This window comes from Bos indicus, chromosome 6 (genome assembly GCF_029378745.1).
Source record: "Bos indicus isolate NIAB-ARS_2022 breed Sahiwal x Tharparkar chromosome 6, NIAB-ARS_B.indTharparkar_mat_pri_1.0, whole genome shotgun sequence".
Taxonomy (NCBI): domain Eukaryota; kingdom Metazoa; phylum Chordata; class Mammalia; order Artiodactyla; family Bovidae; genus Bos; species Bos indicus.
The window spans coordinates 70,420,046-70,446,441 of NC_091765.1; the positions used below are offsets into that span (position 1 = coordinate 70,420,046).

General features: G+C 48.2%; 1 protein-coding gene across 3 annotated transcripts in view; it reads left to right on the forward strand.

Annotated features, from left to right (window-relative positions):
* The first annotated feature begins 5,240 nt into the window (after positions 1–5,240).
* PDGFRA (platelet derived growth factor receptor alpha) overlaps positions 5,241–26,396 on the forward strand; it is a 47,776-nt gene continuing 26,620 nt past the window's right edge. The window contains exons 1-7 of one of the 3 annotated variants that reach the window (XM_019962765.2): positions 5,241–5,421; positions 14,717–14,777; positions 16,253–16,570; positions 20,462–20,722; positions 22,047–22,177; positions 24,050–24,221; positions 24,314–24,503. In XM_019962765.2, the coding sequence (XP_019818324.2) occupies positions 14,729–14,777; positions 16,253–16,570; positions 20,462–20,722; positions 22,047–22,177; positions 24,050–24,221; positions 24,314–24,503 (1,121 nt within the window). In that variant the 5' untranslated portion in view covers positions 5,241–5,421; positions 14,717–14,728. Of the gene's footprint in view, positions 5,422–6,022; positions 6,589–8,633; positions 9,047–14,716; positions 14,778–16,252; positions 16,571–20,461; positions 20,723–22,046; positions 22,178–24,049; positions 24,222–24,313; positions 24,504–26,396 lie in introns of those variants that run through there. The other 2 variants (XM_019962768.2, XM_019962767.2) reach the window with 2 other exon arrangements.

Sequence of the window (26,396 nt, forward strand, 5' to 3'; positions counted from 1 at the left end):
ACCGTTTTTATAACTTACTTAAATTTTAAAAAAATATAGGTTATTTACAATGTTGTGTGAGTTTTAGATGTGCCATAAGGTTTAATGAATTGAAAAACTGGAAGAGAAACTTCCAAAATCAAGGTTGGAGGATGTCTGGTGGAGGAATGTGACCATGTGTTAGATGCAGGCATGGCACACTTTGACCTACCAAGTGTATCCTCTCAAAGTCTGGGTGCCTGGTGCACAACCTTTCAAGACACCCCAGAGGCTCCCCCACGGATCCTCACTGCAGGTTCCCTGAGACTGAGGCCTCAGCATCCCTTCTACCTGACTTTCTTCCTGATCCTCTCTTGGAGGTGTCAGGCCTGTCTTCTCATTCTGGCTGCTTGTTCTGGTCCTTTCTGGCTCCCTGCTGCCTTCTGGCCTAGAACCCAGTTTTTGAGAGGGCCTGAGACATTGATGGGTAATAGCTAGGAATCAAGATAGCCCTGCCCCACCTTTAACTGAGACATGAACTAGAAAACTAGACTGGCATTCACCCAGTTCTTGAGGCCAATCCAGGGGAAGCAGGGACCTGGAGACGAGTATGTCAGTGACCCTGCCTGTGAAAAAGCCTGAGGAAAGAAGAGAAAGAGAAACTTTATCCAGTGCCTTACTGGGCTTCTCCTGCCTCATACTGTTTAACCTTCTCAACAATCTGGGGACAAAGTGCAGACATGCCCATTCATACAGATGAGGAGACTGAGGCTCAGAGATGTGACCTGTCTTGACTAGATCACACTGGAACTGGAATCCAGGACATGGTTAGGCAGAAACTGGCACTGCTGTGCACAAACTGCTTAACCCCTCTGACTTTGTTTGCTCATCTGTTAATTGGGGGTAATCATGCTCAACCCACAGGGTTGTTCGGGGGATTAAATAAAATAATACCCTGATTAAATAATGTGGCTCACACTCAAACTTCTGTACTATAATTAATGTAGTTGTGGATCCCAGGTTCCACTGGCTTTGCACCGCACAGTTTCTGCTGGAAGCCTTTCGCTTTTTTTTTTTTAAACATCATTAGCCCTTGCCTTACTCCTGGGACTTCCTGAGGACAAGGCCCTTTCTTCAGTCAAGCTGACCTAAACAGAGCCAGCCCTCCTGCCCCTCCCAAGCCACAGCTGTGAGTTGGAAAGCTGGATGCTGAGGCCCCTAATAAAGAGCAGACCTCCCAATCTCCTCCATCCCTCCCCCTCCCCTCACATGGCTTTCAAATTAAAAGTAACTAAAAGCTAAGGTCTAACAGAAGAAAAGGGGAATAGGTGGCACAAAAACCTTTCCATATTGGGAAAGCCAGGCTCTCTCCCTAGGAAGAGGGTATCCAAGAATCCAGACCCAGAGGGGTCTAGTCCCACCATGTCTTTCTCAGCTCTGAGGAGCTTAGTCCTTCCCTGCGCTTGTCAGGGTGGGAAACAGAGCTCACAGTCTATGGTCCTCGGGTCACCAAGCAGGCTGAAGTGTTAGGAACCCTAGCCCTAGCAGAGGCGCGTCTCTCCAGCCACGGGGAACAGCTTTGGACTTCTCTTTGGAGACAAATCTTTGAAGAGAAAGCCTCTAGGAACCCAGAAGAGACGCTGCGCCCTTAGTCAGCCACCAGCCAGAAGACGAGGTGTGTAGGGGGTCCCGGAGAGAACTGTTGCCCCAAGTTACACGAGCCCGTCTGTACCCTCTTTCTCCTCTTTTAATAAGACTTGGGCCTCTGTATTCTGAGCTGCAGACTAGAGCAAGCTTCCAAACCTCAGCTGGGACAGACCCGAGGCAAGGGCGGGGACCCCACCATCCGCAAGCCTCCTCGGAGCCTTCCTCACTAAGGTCCCTTCGCCGGCCCAGGGAGGCGTCTCTTCCAGGATCAGACAAGAATTGAAAGAGGGTGGGGAAAGGGACAGTTAGCGCCTCCCCCCCGCCCCCCAGCCACCAAATGGCCATTTATTTTCAATCCAGAAAGCTAGGGAAAAGAAAAAAAAAAAAAGCTAGGCGTCCCCCCTCACCACACACCCCCAACTTCATTTGAAAAAACCAACTGCGACTTGGTTTAAAGGTGATTTTCGCTACTATCGGCTTTGATAAATGCTGTAATCAGAGGTCTTCCAAAGCGCAAGAACCTTCTGAATTCTCCGAGGAAAGCAGAATTGGGGGGTGGGGCTGGAGCGCCGGGAAGGAGAAGAGAAACAGAAAGCCAACTCAGCGGGGAAACGCCCACGAAACTCAAAGGTGTGACCCGGGGCTGCGGCCGGCCGCGGTCGCCCGGGAGTGGGGTGGGCGAGCCGGGGAGGCAGAGCAGGGAGAGATTTGGGTTTTGTTTTCAGGAATCATTTGGATTTGGTTTTAAAAACTTTGGGTGGGGGGCTCTTTTTGATGGCTGGCTCTGCTCCATCTTTTGCTTCCAATTTCCTTGTCGCTTGAGGGCCTAGATGCGCAAGGCCACGCCAGAACACCGCGCTCCCCTGACTTCCCCACGTGGCTCATCTCTCTAGTTGGGCCTTCTTCCCAGAGGGTCGCAGCCGCCCCGACTGCGGGTTTGGGGAAAAAACCCTCATTCGTAATTCCATGATGATCTCTCAAGGGAAAAACACAAGAGGTGAAAATCAAAATCCGGGTTGAGGCTGGGACATTCGCTCAACTACCCAAGCCGGCGAGGGTCACTCCTCCGGGAGCTCAGGGTGGTGGGTCCCCCGCAGTGCCCCGGGCAGAAGCAGACAGAGAAGAGACCTCTCAGTTCGCCTCGGCCAGGAGGCATTTCTTGCCCGCTGCGGCTCCTGGACCACCCAGGACCCCGGGCATCAGGGGAGCAATCTGAAAGGATCTTAGAACCACACTGGGAGAGGGAAACGGCTCGCCCCACCTCCCGGTGACGCCCCTGTTGATAGACGCGCGCAGTCAATCCGCGGAACCTCGGCAGAGGGCGGACGGCAAGATTCAAACCCGCCTATGAGCAGTGGGAGGAGTGGGTGGGCAGAACTCGTTTTAAGGCACTAACCGCCTCTTTCCGTGGGCCTCCAGCTCCGAGGTTGCTCCCGACTAGTGGGTTTATTTTGCTTTTGCTGGGGAGGCAGATGTTGACCTCCCTCTATCTGCTCGGCCCAGGCTCGGGGAAATCTCCCAACCATTTGCTTCCCTTGCGCCACCCCCCACCGGTGTTCCATCCCCGGAGTCAGCTCCCCAAGCCTTTAAACCTTCTGGAATGTCACACATGGAAACCTTTAGCAAATGTTTGTTAATGATCATAACAAAGGCATCATTCAAATTAGGCAGGTAATTACTACCAGAAGGACAGCTGAGTGCTTACTTGCTCATCCGTTCTGTCTGTTTTAAACCCGCGAGGAGTTATGGCCCGAAGACACCCCTGCACAGTCCGCTTTTCGGGTCCCTTTAAGCGTCTCTGAAAGGAATTGTGAAGTTACCATTTGTGGGCGGGGAGAGTAGAGGCCTGGGTCCTGGAGATCCCGGCTTGACCAGGCTGGCAATATCCTAGCAGCAAAGCAGGCCTTACCGGGTAGGCCCTGCGCTCTGCCTCGCCTCCTACCCTCTCGAGTCCTTGGTATAAAAATTTGTATCTCAGCTGGATTTTATTATTAGCATGAAAGGCAGCACCCGCTTTCCCCCTATTATTCCGCACTCCGATTTTGGGGGGTTCTTTAGTCCTCGTTCGTTATCTACAAACATTACGGTATCCTGTTAGCATTCCGAACAAGGGGCTGTTCATATATTTGCCTTCAATGATTTCCTGAAGGAACATGTGGAAGTAATAGTGAGCAGTGCAGTCACCCGAACTGAAGATGCACGGGAGGCGGTTGCGCAGAAGGACTTGGGGAATGAGGCCCCTAGCCCAGCCTCAGGCGTCTTCACGAACCTGACACCCCAGGAGCCGGTCGCAGTTCCATACAGCACCCCTTCGAGTACTTCTCTGTGAGCATCCCCTGCAGGCTGCTCCGTGTCCACTCTCTAAGGGAGAAGGTGATGGCTGTTCCACATTCCAGCCTAAACCAGGCCGCCCTGGCCACTGTCAAGTGTGTGTTGGGGGGTGGGGGTGGGGGGAGAGTCGGGGGTGGTGGTAAAGGTTGATCCCTCCACCCAACGAGAGAATTCGAAATTAGAGAAGGTTGGGAAGGCAAACGCGCTCCCCTCCCCCGCCCTCGCTGGGAAGCCCCACTCTGCCCAGGTCTGGTTCCTGGAGCGTCAGCGCCCCCTTTCCTTCGCGAGCAGGATCGTCCTCTCCCGGCTTAGTCTCCTGCCTGGCGCCCCAGGGCTAGGGTTGGGGGCTCCCCTCTTATCCCTAGTGTACCCGTACGGCCCGACCCACGCGGCGGGAGAGGGTGCGGGGAGAGTCAAAATTGTACCCTTCCCCTGAATGCGGAGGTGGCAGGCTGGTTGTAGAAGATTCCCCAGACGATCAAGTCTGAGCCTTTTTGTGTGCGTGATAGAAGCCAGGACAACCTCGCCCAGATAACCATGAAAACAAAGGCAAGACAAGATAAGTGCTTTAAGAGAGTAAAGGTCGTTCTGTCGGAGAAAGTTCCAAACCTACGGCAGACCCTCGACTCTGTACCCTACTTCAATTCTGTCTTTAGACAAAATCAAACCAAACTAAAGCAAACCCCCTCCCCGCCCAAGAAAAAAACCACCCATCATCTTCATATTAGACTCAACAGCTGGCCTAATCCCATTAAAGGATTAGCAACTATATGGCACTTTCCTTAAAAGACCCCAGGTTCAAAACAACGCAACGGCTCGGAGACCTCTCCCGACGGCCCGGATTCTAGGTGGGTTAGGAGTTTCTACAGAAAGAACACTTATCGACTCCAGATTTATATTCTCTCTGGGCATTAACTGCAATTTTACGTGTTCCTTTTCTTCCTTTCAAAGAAAATACAAAGCAACGTAGCAGTGTAGGAAACTGTCCCCCGAAATCAAGAGGCAAACTCATTCTGGAAATGATGGGCAGTTTGTATTTTCACGAACCTCTTTCCCGGCAGAGCATCAACACCTCCCCCTCCCCCCCACCCCATCTGGTCGGCTTCTCTCCGCCCCCCAGTTGTTGTCGAAGTCTGGGGGTTGGGGCTGGACCCCCTGATTGCGTAAGAGCGAAAAGCCAAGGCGCAATCTGAAGGCTGGAAGATTCAGAGCGCACGGAGTTCGAGGGAAACTCTTATTTTGAAGAGGCCAAGGGGAGGGGGGGGCTTCATTTCCTGACAGCTATTTACTTAGAGCAAATGATTAGTTTTAGAAGGATGGACTATAACATTGAATCAATTACAAAACGCGGTTTTTGAGCCCATTACAGTTGGAGCTAGAGGGAGAGAAACAGAGGAGGGGACTGCAGGAGAGGGCTGCAGGCCGTGGACACACTTTTTCCTCCTCATGTAGGATTTTCATTGCGAATTGACATTGGAGGAGAAGGTAAGGGAGGAGAAAAAGGATTTTTGTTTCTAAAAGAAATCCCTGATCAGGCTCTTTGGGCTAGAAGTGAAGTAACTTCAAACTTTGGGCGATGAAAAAAAAAATTGGAGTCGAATTCTAGTTGTATGTCCAGAGAGTAATTTATTTTGAATAAACTTCACTTGGAGGGAAGATAACCATAGAGTTCGAAAGTCTAGGGGTTTAAAAAAACACATTTTCCAGACCTATTTTTAAAAGCAGTATTTTTCTAACAACTCTATGGCCTCCCAAAGAAATTGTTGAGGCTTACATTTTTGAGGTTTCTTTTGGGGGTTGGGGGTGATATTCCTGTATACTGGGACGAGCACCAAGCAGTGTTGGGAGTGGGGGCAGAGGTGTTTGCCCTCTTCTTGGCATGGAGTCCTGGAAGGCTACAGGTTTTTAATGAGTATTTTCATTCCTCGCCCGCGGTTTGGCGGGACAGCACTGTAGCCGGCGGTGTGGAGCGCGACTGGTGGACCGAGGGAGGTGGGGAGAAACAAGCGCCGAGTGGGGAGCGGAAGAGGTTGAGGGGAGGGGAGGCGTGAAGGGCTCGGCTGGAGAGGGCCGGACCTGGGGTGCCCACCGGGTGCACATGGCGCCGACCCAGGACGCGTAATTACTGGACGGTGCTGCGCCCGGTAAGGGCCAGACTCAGTACAACCGTGGCGGCTGTGAGACGAGCGGAGGGGGCGCCGATTTGGGCGAAGGTTTGGGGATCAGTGGTTTGCGGGAATCAGTGAACTGCGAGGGAGAGAGGGCGCCAGCCCCGCAGCGCGCTCGGGTTGCGCGCTGTAGCGCGGGGGCGACGGCGGCGCGGGCTGGCGGGCAGGCAGGCGGTCTATGGAGTAATGACAAACACATTTGGCCTCGAGTGAAGAAGTCGTCGTCGCCTCGCATTCCAGCAACTGGGATTTGAGGAATTTCGAACTGCGCTCCAAGGGGCCCTCATTGTGCGCGGTGGTCTCCACCCCCAGCAATCTCTGCGCAGCCCCTTCCTCGGTGGAACCGTTTTTGCAAGCCCGGAGCTCTGCTGCTCCCAGTCCCGGCCGCAGGAAGGAAAGAAGGAAGGTCGCCAAAGAAAAAAAGTGGAGAACTTGTTGTGGGGGAAGTTAGGGACAACTCGGAACGGAGAAACTTGGTTCCCAGGTAAGACAGATACATGGGAGGCGAACCGCCCTCATTACTTGCCTCGGGGTACCCGTGCCCCTTTCCACACGGGGGTGCGGGGCACTCGCCTCCTGCACTGGCCCAGCGCTGCTTCACCCTCTCCAGTGTCCCTGTATCTATTTCACTCCCTGTGCCAGCCTCTGTTCGCCCCGGAGGGGTCTCCTCGCGCCCCACCTTCTTCCATCGTCTATCCCCATGGAAATAGGCTTTTATACATGAGATTAACTTCTCCAGATAGCGCCAAGGGAGCGGGCAGCTTCCCCTTGGCTCGGAAACGACTGGGATCAGCGGTTCAGTTCGGAAAGGGTCTCTGTCAGCTCAGAGCGAGAGGGAGTGTGGCTCGACCGCTGCCTAAAGGGACCAGGAACCTCGGCCTCCTGGCCAGGTGTGAAGTAGCCTGGCCAAGCGTCTCAGCCTTGTCTCTCCCGCAGCCAGAGTGCCCTCCCCACACGTTGTTCCCCCAAGCCCTGCTAGGACTCCAGGACGTGCAGAAAGAGTGCTTAAAAGAACTTGCCACTTACTCCATCTCCAAGGGTGAGAGACCAACGGAGGATGGAGAGGGAGCGCGAATGACCCTTATCAGGTCCGGACTGCCCCGCGCCCGGCCCGGCCGCCTAGAAAAGCCCCGGGCTGCGCTGTGTGGGAAATGGCTTTTTGGCTCCTCAACCGAATTGCTCAACGTTTTGGACCGACTCGCCTCCGCACTGTCGCTCTCGAACAGAACTAGGCAGCTTTTTAGAGCGGGGAGAGACATCCGGGGCAAACGGGGCAGGACAATCAGCCGCCCAGCTCACCAGACTAACACCCCAGAGACCGGCGAGCCTGGGGACCCCTGGAGGGGAGGAAGGGACTCCCCGGACGTGCGCACCTCATTCGGTGACGCGCTGGCTCTGGTTCTAACATTCCCTCCCACCCCCAGCCCCACCTCCATCTGACCCAACCGGGCCCTGATGCTGCTGCTTTGCTCTTTTACTTCTCTCTTTTTTCCTTTCCTTTTCCTTCTCTCTTGGTTTTCTCCTCTTCACAGTCCTCTCGGGAAAAGGGGCCCTTACTCCACTCCCCAACAGACTCACTGACACCCTTGTGAGTCCCTGCTGGGGGCTCTTGAACAGTCTTACTTTGGGTTTGACCCAAGTGTAGCTGGACTCCAAAGCGACGGGTCGTGGCGGGTGGAAGACAGAAAGACGAGGTGGGAGAAGGCACCGGGAAGCTCCAGTCTTTAGACCGAGAGGGGCTCGAAGTGGAGTCCCGGCTGCCGGCCCCAGGTCCGCTTTCCTCCCAGGGCGCGGACTGGGGAGGGGTGTAGGGGGAGGGGCATCGGGGCCAGGCTTTCCAGCTGCAAACGCGTCTGGCGCCGAGGCGGCCCGGTTTTGTGCCTCCTGGGGACCGGCCGTGGGCGGCGCGCAGTGCCGGGACGCGTCCTGGGGACGTGGTGGCCGGCGCCTTCCTGCAGAGCCCGGTGGGTGGGACTCCCTCTGGCCTCCAGGGAGCCGCGACTGTTACATGTTGTTGGTGGAGAAGTGGCAGTTCTAGGAGGAAAGCTAAAAGCCTGCTTAGTCGCCGAAAGGTGCGGCTCTCAATCTCCCTGGCCTCTAGTCTAATAGGGTCGGCGCGCAGCATCAGCCGTCGGGGTACGAGGGGAGAGGGGAAAGGTCTTGCGATCTTCTCTTCTGTGGGATGCAGAGCTGGGGCAGATTGCGTTTCCCCACAGTGCTCTAGGGCTCTGCTGGTGCTTGTATTTTGCTGAAATGGATCGGTGGCATTTTCCTTTTGTTTTCAGCTGAGCAGTGAACCAGGGGTCCGTTGGAAATATAGATTGAAAGGGATAGAGGACCTCGGAATTCCCCACCTATTGCAGTCTACCCCTTCCCCGCGAAAGAGGAGTGAGAGGCGCAGGCGGAGCGTGTGTGCCCAGGGCAACCCGGGCAAAGCGAGCGTCGGGCGAGGGGGACGCAGTGGGTGAGGCTGGGTTCTCTAAAGCGAAGGGAGCGCAGCCTCAGCTCCACGCAGCCTTCTCCGCGCAGCTGTCCGCGGCCGTGGCGCTTTCAGGCCCATAGGAGGCGCTGGCGTGCGACTGTAACCCTAAACCCCTCGATCCTTCTCCCTCCACCCCGTCCGGCCCCCGTCTCAGGTCTCAGTCGAAAACAATGCAAACGCCGAGCGTCGAGCCTAGGGCGCAGCGGCCGCCGCAGCTCTAAACTAGGAGTGCGGCGGATGAGGACGCTAAACCGGGGGGCGGGCGGTCGTTGTCCCCAGCCTCAAGGTGACTGAGCGGCCGAGGGCGTGGACCGCAGCCAGCTCGGGGTCTGTGGGGGCGTGGTGGGGCCGGACCGTGCCAGCGCAGATCCTCCCCTGCGAAGGTGGGCGAGGCGCGGTCCCCGCTGCGCTGTCGGGGACCCGGAGCCAGAGCGACCGGCGGAGGCGAGGAGTGAGCCGGGTAAGATTCGCGCGGCTGCCGCGCCCTCTAGCGGGTGTCCGGCGCGCCGTCCGGCTCCCCGCCAGCCTCGGGAGGTCGGCGCCGCGGCGGGGTCGGAGCGCAGTGCTGGGACCCAGGACTCGACTAACCTCGGTCACCTTACCCACTCCTGGAGCCTCAAAGTGACGCCTTGCAGGCACTTTGTCTGCCCTGGAGGCGCTGGGTGTGCGAGAGAGGCGGAGGTTCCTGGGTTTGGTGATAAGGGTGGGGGTGTCATAATAGTGAAATGTGGGCGAAGCGGAGGATATAGGGTCCTGGGCACTCCTTTGGAGGGATGGGGCGACTTTTGTTTTCTGGCCCTTCGAAAATCCTTCTGCCGCGCAGGCGGCCTGTTGCTGTTTGTTTGTTTTATGACCCCGCGTTATTGTGCAACGGGAACAGTCGTTTCCAATCAGCCCGCAATTCCCAGGCTGCGTGGCAGTCGCGGCCCCCGCCTCGGGGTTTACGAGGCGGTGACAGTGGCTTACGAACAGACCCGACAGCTCGCGCCCGGCTGCGGCGTCGGGGACCCCACCTAGCGCGGCCCAGGTGGTCTGTCTCCCCTCAACGGGTGGACACTGCGAGATGGGGAGAACATTGGCTAAACAAAACCCTGAACCACTCGAGCTACTCCCGAGTGGCTTTTCCTGCTGAACCTTCCAAACCTTTGCGACCTGGAATGGCAGCGCCATTTTCCTGGCTCCCGAAGCTCAGTCGCCCCGGACGACCCGCGGGCAGGGATGATGCTGACGGTGCTGGTGATGATGTCTGGCGAATTCTCTTGGGGCCCAGCGGAACGTTAAGCCTTTTCACCGGCTTCTATTCTACGGGCTTGGAACAGAGGGCACCACGAAACCCAAACGTGCCACCTAATTAAGTAGGAGATTGGAAGATTTGAGATATGTTAACACAGGACTTGTAGCAGCGTTTACGTCGCCGCGAACCCGGAGGACTGCCTGTCTCTTGGACCAATACTGCCACCTGCTGGTTTTATATGAGAACTGCAACGATCCTTTGCTGGCATCGGCTTCGCGGAGATTTTAAGCAAGTCGTGGCATCAGCAAGACGCATTTTTCGGTCCAGTAGGACCAAGTTTTAGTTTTCTGTGAAGCTACAAGAATCACTGGACTGACAGCCCTTGTTTTATGGACTTTTGGGGTAGTCTTTCGCCATAGTTGTTAATCCTTTGTATTTACCTAATAAGCCAAGTGTTGGCCCACCACATCGGGTTATCAGAGCAGACCTGCGAAGAAGATAGGCCAGTTTTTGCGTTTCCTTTTACAGTGAAGCCCTAATGTTGGGGATTTGGTGAGCCTCAAGTATAGTACAAGCTGCTGCACCTAAGGTTGTCCCATTGGGTGTCACACCAGTTTGGTGACAATCAACAGGAAGTGACATTTTAGACTCCCCTGGTTAAATATCTGGTACAGGGGAGCAGAAAAGTTTATGAGCTCAGATTGTCCCACAAAATGTTCCCATGTAAAAATACTCCAGCTCCCACCCAGCACTGGAATGTCTAATGGAACTCAAGAAGATAAAAACAACAAAACAGGTTCTGGTGAGGTGCAGATCCCAGTAAACACTCCCTCGCTCAAGTTGCCACCAGGGTGAACCAGCATTTGGACCGCCTGGACTGAAGTCACAGGAACGTTTGTCACAGGGAAGAAAAACAGCACATGTAATTTTCACAGTTAGAATTAACTAAGGAGAGCTGAAATTAACTGAACCTCGGAAATCTGAATCTTGAAGTCGTCAGTGGCTTTTGGGACTGTGAGAGAGTCTTCAGTGGCCTCTAATCATGCCAGGGTGGGGTGAAATTCAATATTCAGCGGCTCTGCAGCGGGCTGCATTGAGCAGTTGGTGATCCGGAAGCCAGCCCTCTGGGTTTGTGAGAAGAATGCCATGCTCTCTCTTCTGGAAATAGTGCCCTTGCGTTGCTTGCCGTCTGTTTACTCTCTAGCTTAGCATGTTGGTTTTGATTGTAGAGTCATAGTTAATGGCTCTTCACTTCTGTTTGCAGGGACGGGCATGGCAGTGTGTTAAAGAGAAAGAATAGTGGCTGCAAACAGATTTTTTTTCTCTGTTTACATGACTGTATATATATATATTGGTTCAGCTGGGAACAGTCTTGATAGCTACATCAGGCTTCCCTGTATCAGAGTTCAGACCCAATTCTCCGCTAACACTGGTGGTGCAGAGCCAGTCAAGTGGCCTCTGGTTCCTGACTCTCTCAGTAAATAGATGTTGAAGTAGCCACTCTGATGTCCCTCTTGGCTAAGACATCTTTGGAACCTATAGAAAAAGAGGCAGCATGAAAACCAACAGCTGCAGTTTCTGCAGCCCTTTTAATTAAACTGTGTGGAATTTAGTCTTTATAATAATGCATTAAGGCAAGCCAGCAAATGAGGTATTCTTAGTGCTGATTTACAGAGAGAGACTGAGGTTCAGAGAGGTTAGACTGGGTGTCAGATGTGGGATCAGAGCCTAGCCCAATGCCATTTCTATCATATCAGCATCTATTGAGAGAAGAAACGAATGAGAATGAGGGGTGGAAGGGGAGGCCACAGCTACTTGCCTCAGAGTGAACACAGCAGAGATCTTTTTTTCTCCGATTGTTTCTCTAACCAGTGGCAGTAAGCTGTGATTATAGAGGATTGTGACAGAAGTCCAACATACAGTTGGCATGAGAGAAATGATTATGATTAAATTTTTTTTGGATGAAATCCATCATTCCACCTTGCAAAGTGATTTATTCTTGCTGACTCATAGCATGCCATGTTTGTCTGAATCTGCAACCTCAATTATATTTGCACGTCTGACTTTTGGATGAGCGCTGGGATAGGGGTTATTGATTCTGGAGGAGCATTTATTCCCAGAGTGGAAAAGCAGTGGAAACAGCAATACCACTCCTAGAGATTCTCACTCCAGGGCCAAGAGGCAGGGAAAGCTCCGTTCTTCCCAGTTGTTTTCCATCACCTCCCTGTAAGGCTCACAGTCTGCAATTATTCACGAGTAAATTGTCTGAGTCACAGATGAGTAATGACATGAAACTTCACAACTACGCCTGGGTTTCTAGCCAGGGAACCACTCTTATCAGAGATGGGAGTTTGAAATGGTGAGCAAACACGTTGATTTTCAGTATTTGCACCGTTATCGCTTGCTCGGAGGTCCTGTTTTCATTGCCCACTTTGTATGTCAGTAAGTAATCCTCTCTGGCATTGGGTCCCCCGTATCTGGATGCACAGAAGGAAGTCTGGTGGGGCCTGGCCAGGGCAAAATGCCCTTCAGAGCCTGCCTTGTAAAAGCAGCGAGCCCCTCTGTCGAGCTTGGGAATGCTTTAAAAGTGCATCATTGGCAAGCCCCACTAGAGAAATGCAGCATATAAATGTGATAAAACCCAAGCTGGCTGTGGAGGGCTCCTTTGAAGTTCGCTAAGTGGATTATCAGTGGGAGGCTGATATTTATATGTACAAACACACAGGCCATGTGGTAAATCAGGTTGGCCAGCCTGGCTCTGGGGACCCTGTGCCTGTCATTGCAGCAGTGAGGAAACCCTGAAACCTCCAGCACATGCCAGGATCCTTGGAGACTGTCATCCAGCCAGCATTGTGCAGATTGCTCTCCAGTTCAGAGCGCCTTGTGCTTCTCTCGCTGTGGCAGTGAGCAGAGGAGGAAAGCAGGGCCCCAATTTGCATGAGGAAATAGTTGAGGGTGGGGGAAGCCCACAAGGCTGAAACACTGACCTTCCCTTGAGAGAGACCATATGGTGGCTTGGAGAGAGCGTGGTTTTTGCATTACACAGACTTGGTGTTAGAATCCTGGCTTTACTACCAGCTGTGTGATATTGGGTCATTTGCTAAGCCTCTCTGAGCCTCAAGTGGCACTTTAAAACATCAGATATTTCAAAGAGTTATTGTTAACAAGCATGGCATACACATGACCCTTTTGAGCAAATACTGGTTTCTTGTTCTGCTTTGGAGAAATCAGAATTATCATCATTTCTTTCCTGTCTAACTCCTCCCTCCCCATTATCAGCATTCCATCTTTCCCCTTTCTTCCTCCTCCATTTAACTGGTAGACTTTAATGAGGCAGAAATCTGATGTCTGTGAGTAGGCCAGTTCCCAGATTCAAGCGAAAATAAATGATCAGGCTCTACCCAAAACTACTAGGTTGTTATCTACTGGATCCTCTGCAACGAAAAAAAAGGAGGAGGAAACAAGGACTAAACACAGGCATACATTGGCTGTATTCTTCTGTTTTTTAGACAGTTTACTCAGGAATCATGCACACACATCTTCGTTTCCAGAGTCAGTTGTGGAACAAATTAAGTGCTATGAACTCGTTCCATTGCGTGAACTGGGGTTTTGAGCAACTCAGGGACCCAGTGTATCCCAAGCCCAGGCCTGGGTGATCTTTTTAAGGATCATCTTGTAGCTTGTGCCACTGCCCACGACTCTCAGTGGAGCTTCTTTATTTGAAACTTGGGTGCTCAATGGCCCCAACCCCTGCAGGCTCCTTTGGGTGGACCTCAGGAAGATCATTTTCTCAGTTACTTCGTGTGGGAAGTGAAGGGGGAGATGATAAAATGTGTGAGGTGTACGTGGAAAGAAAAGGATAAAGGGACCTTCTCAGAAGGTGGACCAGAATAGACTTCCATGGTTTTACTTCAGGGCAGCACAGGTCCCTCTTCATTTTTCCCTCCCTTACTTTTCCTTATCCTCTCTTTCTTGGCCACTGTTTTTCCCTGTTTGTGTCTTAGGGACATTCGGTTTCAATCTCTCTCTCCACTGCTCTCCTGTTCCCCAGAATTTGCTGCAGGAGATCAGAGTGGAGAACTTGCTTTCTGAAGGTACAGGGACCTGTGTGATGAATTGTCCAAATTTTATCCTGTGCTTTACTGTATCCCTGAAACAGGAATTTAGCCACACTTTTCTCTCTCATTTCCTCTCACTTCTTCACTTCCTTTACTGTTTCGCCTTCCATGCCTGTGCCCTGGGCTTTCTGTGCCTCGTTTAGCCTGACTCTAAGTGTAGCAGGTCCTGGGAGAGCTTGGACTGGGGCCCCAGGCCTGAGCCTACAGATCGGCGTATGATATCCTCTAAGTGACACTGGGTGAGTGCAGCTTCTGGTACCCTCTGTACAGAATGGCTCTTAAGTATTAAGACATTCGTTGGCAGTCCAAGCATCTTTTCCAAAGGTTGCTGAGGATGCGACCGCGTACTTTCTGTTAGCAAAGCACAAAGCAAATGACAACCCATTTTGAGTGAAAACAGCTCAGGTTTAGAAGTTGAGTAAATACACGTTTATTTGTTTTTCGCAATCAATTTAAATGTTTTAAGAGGAACCGTTCTTCTGTACTTTTGGACATATTCCAAGACAATAAAGCCAGACGTTTTGGAATTTGAAAGCTGCAGGCAATCAAAAAGGGTTTCGACTTTAGCTGGCTCCTGTCATGGTCTTGGGCCCACACAAGGCTATATAACTCCTTCTTCTTAGGCATTTTACTGTTTTAACTGTGAATCTTACTTTAACCAGCATGTTGTTGACTGAAATGATGTCGTTAACATTTTCCATAGCACAAAGCACAAAGAGAACTAGGCTCATGACTAGTTGTTTTATTGACTAACATTGTTTCTGTTTGACTTTTTCAGTTTTCCAGAACAATGGGGACTTCCCATTGGGCACTCCTGGTCTTAGGCTGTCTCTTCACAGGTATGGATCTCAAGCCTCTCTGAGTTTGTTGTCGTAGGGGCAATCCCCGCCCCCCGCCCGCCCACCTAAGTTCTGTGCTCTGGGGGTGTATTGCCTGTATTCCTGCAAACAGTCCAAAAGAGTAAAGAGAAACAAGATGTTATCTAGAAGGACTACACACATTCAGTTCCCCTTGCTGTGTTGCGCTAATGCCAAAAAGAATGTTCTCTGGTGGCAATTTCAGTCTGTGTCATCATGGCATTGACACGCTGTTAGGAATAATAGTTTAAATTTGCCCGCCACCCTCTTCCGTTTCCTGGGTCATGGGTTTCCAGGAGAGGTGGGTCAGAGAAATAAATTCAAGAATGCTCAAAGGAAACAAAGAGAGGAAATTTTCATCCAGGAAATCATACGTGTCTTAAGTTACACCTGCCTTAAATGGAAGATGCTTTAATTGCTGCAAAATCTTTGAGTCACCTTTGGCCTTGAAACTGAATTACTCACTATCTCACGCTTGGGGAAGCTTACTAACTTTTCCACCAGGAGGATGCCAGCAGGGCCACGTGTTGAAATATTTATTGGACTTTCTTAGTTTTCATCCAGATAATCATGAATTGCAGATGTTCACCATGACACCAGTGTTTTTCTAGTCTGAGGAGTTAACTTAAGCCTATTAGTCTCTTTAGGTCTCACTTGGATGGATATGGCAACATTGAGCATGATCAGTGATTTAGGAGTTCTGAAGTCCACTCTGTATTCGTCACCCGCAGGACAATAGGGACTCAGGTGCACTTTCCACATCCCTCTTAACAAGCTGACCAATCAGAGTGCACACATACTGAAGTTGGGTGATTTCCCGCACCAGGCTTAGAAGGGGATTAGTGATCTTGAGTGCGTAATTTAGTCATAATATCACTTCTACCAGTTTTATAGACAGGGGAAGCTGAACTGACATTTTAGGTTCTAAGATGAACTGAAGAGTTTTCACTCTTGGGCTTGACTTATTCTTTTTGAATTGAAATCCACATCCTCCTACTTTGGTTTTGGAAGTCATTAGAGAGGAGGCACGCCAGAGTATTGTGAGAAATGGAAGACGCATGCTTCTTGAGCACAAAGCTGCCTTGTGCTTTGTTCAGTCCGTTCCTCTGTCCATAGGGAACGCAGACAGTAAAGAGCCCATATGAGCTTGAGCTTATGCCATCTTGCGCTATTTCGTGGTCCCACATAAGCGTCTAAGATATGGAGCTGGAGTGAGAAGTCCTCTGTCCATTGGAGTGTTTGGAGGGGTGAGCCCAGCAGGGGCTGGACAGGGCTATTGAGGCTTTTGGAGCGTTTGCTGCTCTCAGCAGATGCGGTGCTGTTCATAATGGGGGGCCTTTCATGGGCATCCAGGCTAACGAATTTTTGCGTAGAAATGGTCATTGTTCACAGAAGCTGCTCTGGGTGAGACCGTCCTTTCGGGCTGCATCCTGTTCAGAGCGTGTTTCCTTTTACAGGGCCGAGCCTAATCCTCTGCCAGCTTTCATTACCCTCCATCCTGCCCAATGAAAATGAGAGGGTTGTGCAGCTGAATTCATCCTTTTCTCTGAGATGCTTTGGGGAGAGTGAAGTGAGCTGGCAGTACCCCATGTCTGAAGAAGAGTACCCCGACGTGGAAATCAGAAACGAGGAGAACAACAGTGGCCTTTTTGTGACAGTGCTGGAAGTGGTCAGCGCCTCGGCGGCCCACACTGGGCTGTACACTTGCTATTACAACCACACGCAGATGGACGAGAACGAGATCGAGGGCAGGCACATTTACATCTACGTGCCAGGTGAGTTGCCTGGGTCCCCCTGGACCAGGCTTGTCCTGTCTTGCCTGTTCATTGCATGAAAGTTTTTAGAAGTAGAAAAATAATAAATATTTATCAGAGAAAATTTGAAAACTACAAACACACAAGCTTAAATCAAGATCATTTGTCCTGTCATCATCCAGAAATATTCATTGTTAACATTTTAGAACTATATTAAGTTTTGAAAACCATTTCATTGTGGCATCTTTTATTGGCATTGTGAGGAAAATCTGAAATGTACTCATTTCTATTCATTTTGATCTCTTACTTGCATGTACTGCGTATCAGGCACTGCTAAGTGTTGGGGACACAAAAATTAGTTAGATAGGGCTTATCTTGGAGTGGCTTATAGTTCATTATAATGGCTTCAAAATAACCATGATATTTTTCAAATCCAAAAAACATATACAGGCACGCCTCGGAGAGACTGTGGGTTTGGTTCCCAGATCCCAACATGAAGTGAATATTGCAATAAATTGAGTCATACAAATTTTTATTTTTATTTTTGGTTTTCTAGTGCATTGGATGTTTACACTTCTGTAGTCTTTTTTTTTTTTTTTTTGGCCATGTCATGTGGCATGCAGGATATTAGTTCCCTGACCAAGGGATTAAACCTGTGCCTCCTGGATTGGGAACATAGAGACTTAACCACTGGGCCACCAGAGAAGTCCCACATTGTAGCCTGTTAAGTGTGCAATAGCATTATGTCTTAAAAAGCAATGTACATACCTTAATTTTAAAATATTTTATTGCTAAAAATACTAACCATCATCTGAGCCTTCAGTGAGTTGTAATCTTTTTACAATAGTAGCATCAGAGACAGAGAAGGCAATGGCACCCCACTCCAGTATTCTTGCCTGGAAAATCCCATGGATGGAGGAGTCTGGTAGGCTGCAGTCCATGGGGTCTCTACAAGTCGGACACGACTGAGCAACTTCCCTTTCACTTTTCACTTTCATGCATTGGAGAAGGAAATGGCAACCCACTCCAGTGTTCTTGCCTGGAGAATCCCAGGGATGGGGGAGCCTGGTGGGCTTCCATCTATGGGGTCGCACAGAGTCGGACACGACTGAAGTGACTTAGCAGCAGCAGCAGCATCAGAGATCACCAATCACAGATCACTGTAACAAATGTAATGATAATGAAAACATTTGCAGTATTACAAGATTTACCCGTATTTGACACAGAGTGAGCAAATGCTGTTGGGAAAATGGCACCAATAGATTTTCTTGATGCAGCATTCACAAACTTTGAATTTGTGAAAAATCCAGTATCTGTGAAGCACAATATAGCAAAGTGTAGTAAACCAAGGTGTGCCTGTATTTAACCTTGATGAGTTGGAATGGATTTTTTTCTTTCTAATAAAAATCTTGGTCAGTGTTGTGTTTTGTCCTCCAAGAAGCAAATGCCAGCATAGGAGTAAGGTGGAGTTAAATATGCAAGGGATATATTAAAGGAGAGGCTTATGAGAGAAGGGCTTCCCTGGTGGCTCAAATGGTAAAGCGTGGGAGACCTGGGTTCAATCCCTGAGTCGGGAAGATCCCCTGGAGAAGGAAATGGCAACCCACTCCAGTACTCTGGCCTGGAAAATTCCATGGATGGAGGAGCCTGGAAGGCTACCGTCCATGGGGTTGCAAAGAGTTGGACACGACTGAGCAACTTCACTGGTTCACTGCTTATGAGAGAAGATGAGGAGGGATCCGGCAGAGGCTGGGAGAGTTGTCTGCCTGCAGTGCAAGTGTGACCCTGAATGAAGGAGAGAAGGAAGGAAGTGGGGGTAGATGAGTCCTAGACCTCTGTGTAAAGAAGGTCTGGGAGTCCTCCAGTCTAGGGAGACCTGGTTCCACACAGTCTTTGTCTGGAAACATCTCTGGAAGGAATGGCTTAAGGTTGGGATGGATTTCAGAGTCAGGCAGAATGTGTGGTGCTTTCTGGCAGCAGCCACCCTAATCAACTAGACTTAGCCATGAGCTTGAGATGCAAGCTCATGCATCTCATTTGCTTTACCACCCACCTAGCATTCTCTGGGCATTCCTTTGTAACGATCTATGTTTATCTCTGTACCTGTGTCTGTATCTGTGAAAAGTGAAAGTCGCTCAGTCGTGTCCGACTCTTTGCGACCCCATGGACTGTAGCCCGCCAGCCTACTCTGTCCATGGAATTCTCCAGGCAAGAATACTGGAGTGGGTTGCCATTCCCTTCTCCACAGGATCTTCCCAACCCAGGGATAGAACCTGGATCTTGCATTGCATAAGTAGTACTTGATGGTAGGGAAGACTTGAACTTTAAAGGAAACTCTGGCTGATGTGTTATAGATCAAACTGTATATTTTAACCTGAAGTTATTTTGTGGCTTTGTTTTTTGGAATCTTTGCTAATAGAGTTCAGGAATTTGGAACTCTAAAAACAAATTCAAGTCATGGAAATTTTAGTATATAGATGGTTGAATTAAAGGGGAATACAATTAGAATTTTGGTCTTGTCTTATTTAATCGCTAAGTTGTGTCTCTTTTGCGACCCTATGGATGGTAGCCCGCCAGGCTCTGTCCATGGGATTTTCCAGGAAAGAATACTGGAGTGCGTTGCCATTTCCTTCTCCAGGGGATCTTCCCGACCCAGGGATCGAACCCACATCTCCTGCACTGGCAGGCGGATTCTTTACCGCTGAGTCACATGGGAAGCCCCCAAACTAGAGTACTTGGCTTCAATAAACAAGCATATAAACCATTTATAGCTCTTGCCATCTGTGTTGTTTTAGCGGACATTGAGTAAGGGAGTTTCAGAAGTATATCTTCCTACCTTTCTGCTTTATCAAGTTTTTAAAAATGGCTCCTTGGGACTTTCCTGGAGGTCTCTTGGTTAATACTGCGAGCTTCCACTTCTGGGGGCCTGGGTTTGATCCTTGGTCAGGGAACTAAATCCCTTATCTGCATGGAACAGCCAAAAAAAAGTTTAAAATTGGCACCTTTCCCTGTCTTCTGTAACTATGGATCTAAACCCTCTTCACTTCTTTTCTGCCATTCTCATCTGTATCAACTTTCTTTCCTAACAATTGAAAAAAAATTGTTTCAAAAGGAATAGATATTTAGTATGTCACCCATTGTCGTTCTCACATAAATGCTCCCCTGCTTTGAAGACAGTGGTAGGAAGGTGGGTTTGTTAAACTGAGTCTTGATCTGCCTAAGATTGTCCAGAGATTTTTCCTATTTCTCCCTTGCCCCAGCACAAACATCATCCGGCCAGGCTCTGCATTGCTAGAGATTTTGTTTGCAATTATCTAGAGTTGTGTATCCTTTGTGAAACTGATGCTGGAAACTCTCAGTACTTATTACCAAGTAGTTTAAATAGCCGGTTGTCTTTTGAAAAGAAAAGTCTCAGGCTATTATACATTTGTGGAATTATACATTTTATTTATTATTTGAGAGGTTATTTTTTAGTAGATTTCTGTACTACTTTTCAAGTAATACAGCTATAGGTCATAGGCATTGTAAAAAGCATTTCATATTCAAAAATTATGAGTATTTTCTCATGTTTTGAGCAGACTTGATGATTTTTTTTCAGACTTGATTATTTTAATATCCATTTTGTTTTGTGTTTTGTAGTTTAAATTTTGACCTCCATTTCTGACAGTATTTATATTTGTTTTCAGTATTTTTTAAGAAGGCACGGGCAATTTGGTATTGTTCATACCTTAAAAAAATCACCTTCTAGCTGTTAGGATGACAAATGTCAGTGGGGTGACACTTCTGGATTTATGAGTAAAGGTAAAATTCATACCTAATATGACTAATGCCAAAGAAGTAATTTTTTTGCATATATGTGTGAAGGTGAAATTAATCCTTAATGTGTTTTTCATTTTTTCCCCCAAATGTCAGACCCAGATGTAGCCTTCGTACCTCTAGGAATGACAGATTCCTTGGTCATCGTGGAGGACGAAGATTCGGTCATCATCCCATGCCGCACGACTGATCCTGAGACTCCAGTGACCTTACTCAGCAGTGAGGGGATAGTGCCTGCCTCCTATGACAGCAGACAAGGCTTTAAAGGAACCTTCAGTGTCGGGCTCTATATCTGTGAGGCCACGGTCAGAGGGAAGAAGTTCCAGACCATTCCATTCAATGTTTATGCTTACACAGGTACTTGTGCTCTCTCTTATCTTCTCTAAATAAGAGGTACAGGCAAAGTCATCAAATACATGTAGAATTTTCTTTTAAAATCCTAGTCCCTAGTGATGGAACCCCCAAATTCTGATATGGGGACTTGGCATTAACCTCCTAAAGGTAGATTAACCCCACCTTGAACCTACAATGTTAAGCTCATCTCTGTGGCTGTAATAATATGAAGCTTGGCATTACTAAAGGCAAAATCTTTCCTATCCATGTACGATCTCGTGTTTCAACTTCGTGTTTCAACTTCAGTATACAGTAAGGAATTTTTTTTTTCTTGCATAAGCCTCTTACTGTTTTAGTCGCATTCCTGACTACAAAGGCCGTAACTACAAACACACACCTGTGGGGGTTGGACTTCTAGGTTAATTTTTATAACTTCAGAAAAGTGATTTTGAGAAAAGCTGGTAGCTGCCGACTTCATCCCTTTGATGTGAGTGGTTAATGCAAATGGGAATGTATAAACCACGCTTGGGCCAACACATTTATAGAGCACTTACATGCAGTATGGTGTTAGTGAGAGTATACCATTTAACTCTTGTGAAGGGCTTATTTTATGCCAGACTCCATGCTAGGTTGAGATGCTGAGAATAACTGGGAAGCAGAATGGGAGAGAAGAGGAGAATAAATAAATGATGGGATAGGAGCTAGTGGCTAGGAAAGTGAAGTCAGTAAAGCCTTGATCGGTCAATAAAAGTGATTGCAGTCATAATGCACCCAAATGCTTGAGGATTCGAATGTGGTCTTCTGGCGAATTGGAATTTATTATTACTATTGTTATTGTTTTGCATGTGCGTATATGTATATATGTGTATGTGTTTTCAGTTCAGTTCAGTTCAGCCGCTCAGTCACGTCCAACTCTTTGCCACCCCATGAACCTCAGCACGCCAGGCCTCCCTGTCCATCACCAACTCCCGGAGTTTACCCAAACTCATGCCATCCAGCCATCTCATCCTCTGTCATCCCCTTCTCCTCCTGCCCCCAATCCTTCCCAGCATCAGGGTCTTTTCCAATGAATCAACTCTTTGCATCGGGTGGCCAAAATACTGGAGTTTCAGCTTCAACATCAGTCCTTCCAATGAACACCCAAGAGTGATCTCCTTTAGAATGGAGTACTTTATACCAAATTATGTATGGCAACGCAGATCAAGGCTTCTGAGATTTTCAAAATTTTGTCTTGATCAAAGTTGTTTGCAAATTATTTTTCAGAATCTTCTTTAAAAATTCAAACCTTGTAAGATCCTGACTATACTTTGGATATTTAGGTTCTTGTGTTTGTTCTTTTTTTTAATAGCAACATCAAAACTTGATCTGGAAATGGAATCTCCTAAGACTGTGTATAAGGCAGGCGAATCAATTGTGGTCACCTGCACCGTCTTTAACAACGAGGTGGTTGACTTTCAGTGGACTTACCCTGGACAAATGGTAGGTACCCTCAAGGCCCCTGGTGGCAGGGAGTGGATCACAGTAGGGCTTCAAAGACCTATCGCTCATGGGGCAAAACACTGACCTCCTCTTGACCTTAGCTTTCCATCTCTGATACACACTCTGACAAGAGGACATTGTGGTAATTAGAGCAGTGGGAGAGTCTGAGATGATGATAGCTGAACCAGGTCCTTCAGAATGCATAGAGATTTCACACTGAGTGCTCTTTTTTCATCAGATAGGCAGGTTATATGGCTACAAGATAATGACCAAAAAATTAGCAAAGCAAAACACAAATGAATTTTAAAAGTTTCTGATTGCTGAAAGTCATGAATTCTCCTTTTCTTGCCTCCCATGCCTTTGAATTTTAAGGCATTGGGTAATGTTGTTTGCCTGCTTCCCTGCCTTGTGGACGCCCATGATACTCTGTTTCTTGCCTGCCTGGTCTTGCCTTTGTTTTAATATGAGCCAGAGTCGGACACGACTGAAGCGACTTAGCAGCAGCAGCAGCAGCAGGTCTTAATCTTTTAGTTGTGGCATGCAAACTGTTATTTGAAGCATGTGGGATCTAGCTCCCTGACCAGGATCCAACCTGGGCCCCCTGCATTGGGAGCACAGAGTCTTAGCCACTGGACCACCAGGGAAATTCCTTTATAAAAAAATTCATTTGTTTGTTATTTTGACTGTACCTCGAAACCGCACTAGGGGTCGAACCCAGGCCCCTGGCAGTGGAAGCACAGATTCCTAACCACTGGACTGCCTGGGAATTCCCTGCCTGGTTTTTCTATGCATAACTTTCCTTCAGTGAACAGGCATAACTTGAATCATTCAGTAAAGATTTAGTGATCTTTGCTGAATCCCGAGCACTCTGGTGGAAGCTGGCCCATCCACAGAAAGAAGAAGAAGGGAGGAGTGGAGGTGGGGAAGGGGAGCCACTGTGTCATCTCTGGTCCCTGGGAATTTACACATAGGGTCTCATTCATCCTTTTGTTTATTTTATTGATGTATATTTAATTTACAAAGTTGTGTTAGTTTCAGGTGTACAGCAAAGTAATTCAGTTATATAAATATATATAAAATATATATATTCTTTTTCAGATTCTTTTTATTATAGATTATCATAAAATATTGAGTATAGTTCCCTGTGCTATATAGTAAGTCCTTGTTGTTTTCCTATTTTATATGTATTGGTGTGTGTATGTTAAGTCCAGTTCTCATTCATTCTAACCTATCATGGTCAGTGTGTATGAACTGTGTGTAAAAGGCTGTGATGGTCCCACGCAGAAACCATTTAACAGTGTTTAATGCAGCGCCCTTTTGGAGAGCAAAACCCATCTATGTATAAGTAAATAAATAAATATATATGTATACACACACGCACACATATAAACATATATGTGTGTGTGTATGTATATATATATATATATATATATATATATATATGGTCTTTCCCCCTTCACTCCTAGTTTGCAAATTTCTGCTCCTTGCTCTTTTTTTGGCATCTGATAGTATCTCTCCTTTGTTCCATTTCTCTCCCCCATGCATGTGGGATCTAGTTCCCTGACCAAGGATTGAACCCAGGCCCCTGCATTGGTTGCATGGAGTCTTAGCCACTGGACCACCTGGGAAGTCCCTTTAGAGCAGCTTTAAATTCATAGCAAAACTGAGTAAAAAGTACAAAGATTTCCTGCATTGCCCCTTGGGCTCAACACAGGAGCAGCCTCCCCCGTCTATATCCCCACAGGGTGGTATACTTGTTACAATCCAGGAAGCCACATTGGTGTATTGTTATCACTGAGCCCATAACTTACGCAGGGGTTCCCTCTTAGGAAGCATCTTGTTAGAGTCAGTTTTCCTCCTCTTCTGCTGTAGAAAGGCAAAGGCATCACGAGGCTGGAGGAAACCAAGTTCCCGTCCATCAAGTTGGTGTACACTCTGAGGGTTCCCGAGGCCACGGTGAAAGACAGTGGAGATTACGAATGTGCTGCCCACCAGGCCACCAAGGAGGTCAAAAAGATGAGGAACGTCACCATTTCTGTTCACGGTACACTCTGCTTCCTAAAATGCCTGTCGGCCATGCTGCTTGGGATCCACCGTGAGGTGATCATTGTTTAATGGAAACTCTTCCCTGTACAGAGAAAGGATTTATTGAAATCAAACCCAACTTTAACCTGTTGGAAGCTGTCAACCTGCATGAAGTCAAGCATTTTGTGGTGGATGTGCAGGCCTATCCCCCTCCCAAGATAACCTGGCTAAAGGACAACCTGACTCTGATTGAGAATCTCACGGAGATCACCACTGACATAGAAAAGATTCAGGAAATAAGGTAAAGAAACACCCTTCTCAGGTTTGCCTTTTCTTTGTATTGTATATTCTTAGATAGACTGAGGTTTGTGTGTGTCTTATGACCCCAAACAAGAGTCAGTATAGAAAATTTAGCAATCAGAAATAGAAGATACTGGAAATCAGGTGCATTTCATGATAATGTTGCAATGCAATAATAGTATGTTGGTAAGTATGTAACAATGAAATGAGAAGAAAGAACTGAAAAATCTCTGCTCCCAATGAAAGACAGGTTCCTGGATTCAGAAAGGGGTGGAGGAAAGAAAGTAAAATTGGACCCACTTGGTTTTCATATATATTCCCTGATATCCATCACCCATATTGCAAGTAGACATGTATGGTGATTCCAGTTCCAGGGCAGTTATCACATAAGCCTACATGAAACACAACATCATTGGCTTAATTTGAAACACATTTGCCCCAGTGAGACTTTCATGGGAAATAAGAGTAGTGTCTGAGTAAATTTGGTCAGGAGAGAACGTACAATGGGTAGTTTGGATCCTTGCTCTCTGAGGAGCTGTAGACTGTTGTCATCTCTTAACTAGTGGTGGAGTTGTGTGTAAGTCACCATTCAGCCTCAGTTTCCTCATCTATAGTGTAGGGTTAAGAATACCTTATGTCCTTCAAGATGAGGAACTGGATGATATTTTGAGGTCTCTTGCAGCTTTAAGCCCTGATTAGAATCCAAGAGCAGAAGATCCCTCTTGAAGGGCCCAGCTAATCCAGCCCTGCATCTTTGTTAGAAACCTTTCAAAGGAGACAAAATCCTCTATTTCAAGCCTTCAGGAAAGAGGAGAAGATAGAACCTCTGCCATTAGTTCACTTAATTTCAGGATTTGCTTCCTTCTTTCTGAACTGAATTCCATGTGTAGCTGAGAAGCAACATCTGGGAAAATGGAATGTGACTACCTCTGTGGAACAGTGATAAAGATGGAAGTGGGACACTGAATCTGGAAGGCTTTCTAAGACACAAAATGTAGGAACACAGAGAAGTGGACAGGGTCTAACTTTCTACTAGGCTGTGAGGCCAGAGAGAAATAGGGTGATCCCAGCGTAGCCAACACTTGAGACACCAGGATTGTCTGCAAGCTACCATCGGTAGCGATGGTGGTTGTCCACGGAGCAGTCCAGGAGAGCTGTCTCTTAAGGTGTTTTTTGATTTCCTCCAGCACATATTCTGGTCCCCATGGCAGGCCAGGGAATGTAAGGATGCACACGGTGGAGGGGGGTCTGGTTTCCCTAAGACTCGTGGATTCACAGCTTCCTTGGCTGGACACATGCAAAAAGTGAACGATGGCAGACTGTCTGGTCACTGGCAGCCAGGGGTGCTTAGGGGGCTCTAAAGAAATCCATTCCAGAGGTGTTCAGTTTGGTGCGGCAGAGGCAAGGCCAGCCCAGTGTGCTCATCACATCTCCTAGCGTCAGGTGTCTTGGCTAGAAGACTCGACGTTTGCCGGCTGTTTTAGAGCCTCTGAAATGCTTTCATATAGATTATTTCATGTAATTAATTCTCAAAATGATACTACGCCTTGCATACAGTTATCCCATGGTGTACCCATAAAGGACCTGAGGCTTGGAGAGTTTCAGTAATGCCCCAGGTCTCTCCTTCCATGACCAGTGCTCTTCCTCTCACTCCGCTTGCTCTTCCACACTGTTGTAAAGGACAGTCAGATGGGCAATTACTTTATTGATGCACACACACACACACACACACACGACTAAATGTCATTTATTATACGTGTAAGCATCTTTTGGAGAAATTTCTCTTTAATGAGGTATGAAAGCATATGTTTCTCTATTTTTTTTTTAAGATGCATCTTGCACTTTAAAAATATTCACACCTAAAGACAGTGCATTGTAAGAAGCCTCACTCCTC